We start from the raw sequence: 5,682 nt of genomic DNA, 5'->3' as shown, positions 1-5,682 counted from the left end.
TTTTCTCGGGTAACCATGGGAAGACGGTGGAAACGGACAGTTTGGGACAGAACATCGTCAACCGTCGAACTGTTAACAACGTCTCATACCTCATAATTTCATTACTTTTGTATTACTTATTTTTTATCAACTGTTTGGTTTTGTTATAGTTTCGTTATTGTTTGTGATTGTTTAGTTCTTGTTTTTGTTTGAATAAAAACTTTATTCTTGTTAGTTGGTGCACATTTATTTTAAAGACACACCCGTGGCTATCCTAAAAACCCTTTCGAGGCTGACGGGACAATACGTTCTAAGGTAATTTTTATAATTTCTGCTGGGATATAAACTGCCAAATTCAAGTATTTATATTTGCAAATAAAATTTCTAAAAGGGAAGATATATTAGATGTTCCGTAGGCAAAGTGTAAAAATAGACTAGAACTGTATGTTCAAGCTATAGGTAATGATGGACTCTATTAAATGTGTTACACGTTATTATTCATAATGTTATAATTAATTACCTTATAGTACCAACCAGTTAGTAAGACATTTTAATGAATAAACGTGTATCCTAGTTCCTACAATTTTTTCTGTCACTTTTCAGATCCATGGGGACATTATGGTCCCATTGTAACGAACTAATGAAACAACATATCCCATTTTCAAAATTCTGCTTGGAGAATAATTTATTTAAAATTTCAAGTTTGAAAATAAAACAAACGTGAGGTCAATGTACACAGTCATCGCTAAAAAAAAATTTGTTTTGAAAAGGTCAAAACAAATACCAAATATGTGACGATCAACAAATTCGACGCTGAAAAATGTGTGTACAGTCCCAAGGGTCCAACTTCAAAAGTGGCTGGCTCCATATCAATTATTTCAAGATCGATTTTTTAAACGAATTATTCTCGAAATTTTATCTTCCGACCTCGTAGAAACTATACACTTTTTCCTCTCCTCTACATCCATTCGCCGCCTGTTTCATCGATCTTTTCCAGCCGGAGCACTTTACGCGAAAGGCATCCGAACCATGGCCCGTAACTCTTTTACCGGACTCTTTTCCATCCTCCGAGTTAAGAGTGTGTCCCGTTGAAACGAACTCGATCTTCACCGGTCGCTATTTTTCTCGATAGAAATCCACCCCCTCCCCCCCAACCCTCCGTCCAACCATTTCCCAGGGTTTATATGCCGCGAGGTAAACGTTCACCGGACGGATACGCAACGGGGGCCTAATTAACCAAGCAGGCGGCCGCCTTTGAGTCACGAACGGGTTGATCGACCTTTTTCTCGCCCCCTCCCGGAAACACACGGGAAAACTCGGGAAAACGATGCTTTAACGAGAGCGTTGACGCGCGTCGTTGCCCTACGAATTGCTTTCCGCGGAAGCCGCGCGATGTACCCGATCGAGTAAACAATTAGGGTGAAATGGTCGGCTACCGGGGGTTCGAGTTTCGCGTTCATGTGCTGGAAGAAAATACTGAGGGTCTAACGATTGATACTGGCGACGATTATAATTGACGTTTCCGTTGTTTGAATTGTTTCGTTGGACTTATATTGAGAGTTTTTTTTTATTAGATGAGAATTGCCCCTATCAAGGGGGTGGGGGTATTTCATGTTTTATGAAAGTTTGTTTCGAAAACATCTGGGAATAAAGGATTCTAAATAAAGTATTCCATTAAAAGTAAAAACACTTATAATTATATTAACAGTTAAGTAATTTTTTTTTTATGAGACAGAAATTGTTTCATATGGAACTTCCTGCAGTTCAGTCACTTTCCCTTTGACAGTCATCATAATTCTGATATGCAGGGTGGATCGCCAAACGTGATCAGCTTAGATTATTCTATTGCTAGCTGCTTGATCGCAAATTTTGTTGGGTGCTTAATCAGTGCAGACGTCATAAATAGTAACCATAAATTTTCTAACGGTTTACGTGAGTGTATTGCAGCTGATGGACACCATTTTAAACATCGTTTTAATTTATTTAATGTATCTTTGGTTTAATGGAAGAACAAATATTTGTTATGAAGATTGCCGAATTCGTCTCAGTATCCGCTAAAAGATGGGCGAAAAAATGTATAGGTTTATCCATAAAAAACCGAAGGTGACCTTGAAACTCTGGAAGCAAAGGGTTGACAAAAAATGTGGTACAATCATCTTAAAACTTTCCTTGAATCATGTTGTAAGTATTGGCTAAAAAAAATTTTCGATCGAACAACTAGAAATAGAATAATTTCAGCTGGTCTCGTTTCGTGGTCCTCCCGGTGTAATAGTATTTTTACTGTCTCCCACTGTGGTCCCACATTTATTGCAAATGGAAAGGATATTGGAATTTTATGCAATTTCTATGAAACAATGTTTATGGTCTCGTATAAAGAAATTTTGATATAATATCCATTTTTTCCAGAATTGTCTAGTCATTATTTTAGTGGGAATTTTCAAAATAGTAATAATGTGGACATAAAGTATCTCCCCTCCGCCTTGGTATTGCGAGGGTTAATTGATTTTGTTTGGCAAGGTATTCAATATCAGAATGAACTTCGCGTTTCGAGTAACTCAAGCAGTGACTTTGTCAACTTTTATCAAATGTAAGTTTCTTACTATTTTTTAACCTCTATGCACCATTTAAAGTGGTATGCTAAGATATTACTACTCCCTAAATTAAAGTATATCAAAGTTGAAAATAATTCGAGAAATTACATTCACCTATCACTATATTTTTACTTTACTATATCATACAGTCTCCGATTTCAGGTGAAATTTAATACGAAAGGTACCTAAAGGTTAATTAACTATTTTTTTTAACCATCACTTTCAACACGACGAAGCTGTCCGACGTTAAAACAAGGTTTCGTAGTTTCGTGAGTGGAATTTGACGCCGTTTTGATGGACGCACGTAAACCGAGAAGGGTTGACGCCACCCCGAAGATAATGGAAAATTGTTGTCGACCGTGAAGTCCGTCACGCCTATCACTTAACAAGTTTCCCTCTCTCTCTCTCTGTCGGGTGATTCTCGTGACTCATTTTTCCGCAGGCTCTTGCGGAAAACAGGGTTTTTAAAGTTATTCCGATCAATTTATTCCGAGTTGTTCCTCCGCCGGGAATAAACGGCGTATGGCGCGTCGGAAATCCATTTGCCTGTCCGGAGCATTACACTCCCGCGTGGAGTTGGAAAAATATTGCACGTCTGCCTGCGGCTAACCACGAAGGAATCGATACCGTCGATATGGAAAATTGGAAAATCGTTTCATAATGTTTACGAGAAGATTTATGTCGCGCTGTATATCTAAAATCGAGACAGATGTGTATTAGAAGTTTAGAAAAGACGTTTAAATTCCTATAACCTGTCATCTGTTTTTATTGCTCTTAGAAAATATGGTGGTTATTGCTCTTAAAAAAATTGATTTTAACGGGGTAAACACTTTCATGTATTAATATACATACATTTATGCAATTCCCATTTTACTTTAGAGAATTATTACATCTGCCAATGTTTAGAAAGCAATAAACTGACCACCCCAGTTTAACAAGTAATAAATATATAGATTTCTATTTTTAAATCTCTTAAAACTAGTGTTATTTTTTCTAGGATTTTCAAAAAAACCAACACTTAACGAACCCCACGATGAAAAATGTAGTTCACTCGATCTATGCTAAAACGCATGTTAATATTTTTGCTGAAATGTTAATTTGAAATTTCACTATGGGTAAAAAATGACTCGTATCTGACTTCCAGATTGGAGGATTTTGAACATACTTAATGTAAAAAATAATTGATCAAGGAAAATACGTTTCGGTTTATATTACCGAATAGAAGACGAATATTTATCGTTCGATGAAAAATGAATGTTTATATCGTCGTTGCATACCTGCGGGCACGATATACTGTTGAATTTCGTGCAATTCTCGAAAACCATCTCCGTTCCATTCCTCCTCACGGTCGCGTAAATCTGGGGGCAGAATCCGGTGGTTCTCGTTAAGCACCACTCCCCGCAACTCGCCCAAACACAATTATTAGCTAAGGTGGTATCAATGGTTTGGCACATGACTGGATCCGGCTCGATCCCCGCGTGAAAGGCTCTGGAATTAATTGCGTCGGTTTCATTAATATTTCGCTGATTGCGGTTTGGATTTTCGCATGACAGAATACGCTGTATTCCAGATATTCGCCCCCTCGAATTATTAATATTATTGGCAAGTAAAAAATGTTACTGAAACTTTTTTAATGCAAATACGTACTCGTACTTTATAGTAGACAGTTTACAGTAAGTGTCTACAGTTTATTTTCTAAATTATTTTAACATATAATTAATAAGTATTTTCGTGTGATTATCAGAAAGGGATCTATCGTATAGTAGATGAATATGATAAAATAATAGTGGTTAGTACGTGTGTACATCTTTCCGCTAAATAAACAAAATTGAATGAAGATGAAGGTAAAGAATAAAGAGACTTATGAAACTATTTAACGAGAACTGAAGTTAAATAATTCATTTTGGCAGATATCAATGACTGTTCTATTATAAGATAAAATCCCACAATATTACAAATATAGCTACAACTGACTTTAATTACATTATTACTTTATACATTAACCCATAACTGATGAGGTAGAAACATTATTTATTACTTATACACAAATCTTGTTACTGATTACCCAACTAGTTGCTTTAGATTCCCATCTAAGAAAACATCGAAATAAACAAATTTAAGTAACCAGTTAGTGAAAACAATATATTCTCAAAATATTAATTGGGTTCGTCAAACTCCATCTCACCAACGAAGGGTTAAAATTGTTAAGACGAAGGTCGAACGTCTCTTTGAATCCTCTCTTAGAAAATTACCTCAAGAAATAATCTACATCGATTTCCGCGAAACGTGTCAAGGAGAAACTTCCCTTGCATCGTTCGAGTCGCTCGTGAAAAAGGATCTCCGGCGCACAACAATAAAAAGGAGAAAAAAATAAAACGATTAGAGTTAGGTAGAGGCTGGGTCTGGGTAATAGATCTCGGTGGAAATTAAGGCCGGACGAGTCGTAATTTGATTACTATCGGCCTTGGTCAATTAATCGATGCAGCAGCGTTAGTCGTTCACCTGTGGGAAGGCATGTAGATCGCGACGCTTAGATAAACCAGCGCGACGCAGCTGATGACAATGGTGAACTGACAGAAGCAGATGCTGCCGCATATCCTGCGATCCTGTTCCGGTATCAGGCGACGCTTGTGCTTCCGTCCCATCGCGAGTATCCGATCGAGTCGCTCGTCTGGCTTTTCTTTTCCCCCCTGACGCGTCCTTCGACGGTAATTTTCGAATTACGATCAACGATCAATCCAAATCGCCTCTCATCGAGTCTGTGTATCCTCTTCGAACGCGATCACAATTGGCGAAGTTTGATTTGAAACCGTTTCTGAGGAAATCATTCAGATTTCATTAGTTGTCAGGGGAGCAAGATTTACTTGAGCTGTAAAGATAAAGTAGTTGGATAATTTTATTCTAAAGACTATTGGAATTGATAGGGTTTCCTATTATTCCTATTATAGTGATAATATAACATTCGAGAATATCATTTATAACTATAACTAATACATAGAAAGTACCAATTAAGTGACAAGCGTTCGGTTTGTAATAAGTAGAAACGTCCAATAATGAACAGACGTGCTCTCTGACCCGTGTTCAGTAGAAAACGGATTTAACGAAGTTTAAT

The 5,682-nt window shown here is 37.2% G+C and overlaps 1 protein-coding gene across 1 annotated transcript in view; it reads right to left on the bottom strand.

The window, feature by feature from the left end:
* LOC107186698 overlaps positions 1 to 5,215 on the bottom strand; it is an 18,766-nt gene extending 13,551 nt beyond the window's left edge. The window contains exons 1-2 of the mRNA XM_015574629.1: positions 5,073 to 5,215; positions 3,848 to 4,058 (exon numbers count right to left, since the gene is read on the bottom strand). Of these exons, the coding sequence (XP_015430115.1) occupies positions 3,848 to 4,058; positions 5,073 to 5,215 (354 nt within the window). The remainder of the gene's footprint in view (positions 1 to 3,847; positions 4,059 to 5,072) is intronic.
* Positions 5,216 to 5,682: the final 467 nt, after the last annotated feature.

The sequence above is a fragment of the Dufourea novaeangliae genome, unplaced genomic scaffold (genome assembly GCF_001272555.1).
Source record: "Dufourea novaeangliae isolate 0120121106 unplaced genomic scaffold, ASM127255v1 scaffold84, whole genome shotgun sequence".
Classification (NCBI taxonomy): Eukaryota; Metazoa; Arthropoda; class Insecta; order Hymenoptera; family Halictidae; genus Dufourea; species Dufourea novaeangliae.
Note: the sequence above shows the minus strand (reverse complement) of the source record. Positions and strands in the feature narration are given on the sequence as shown.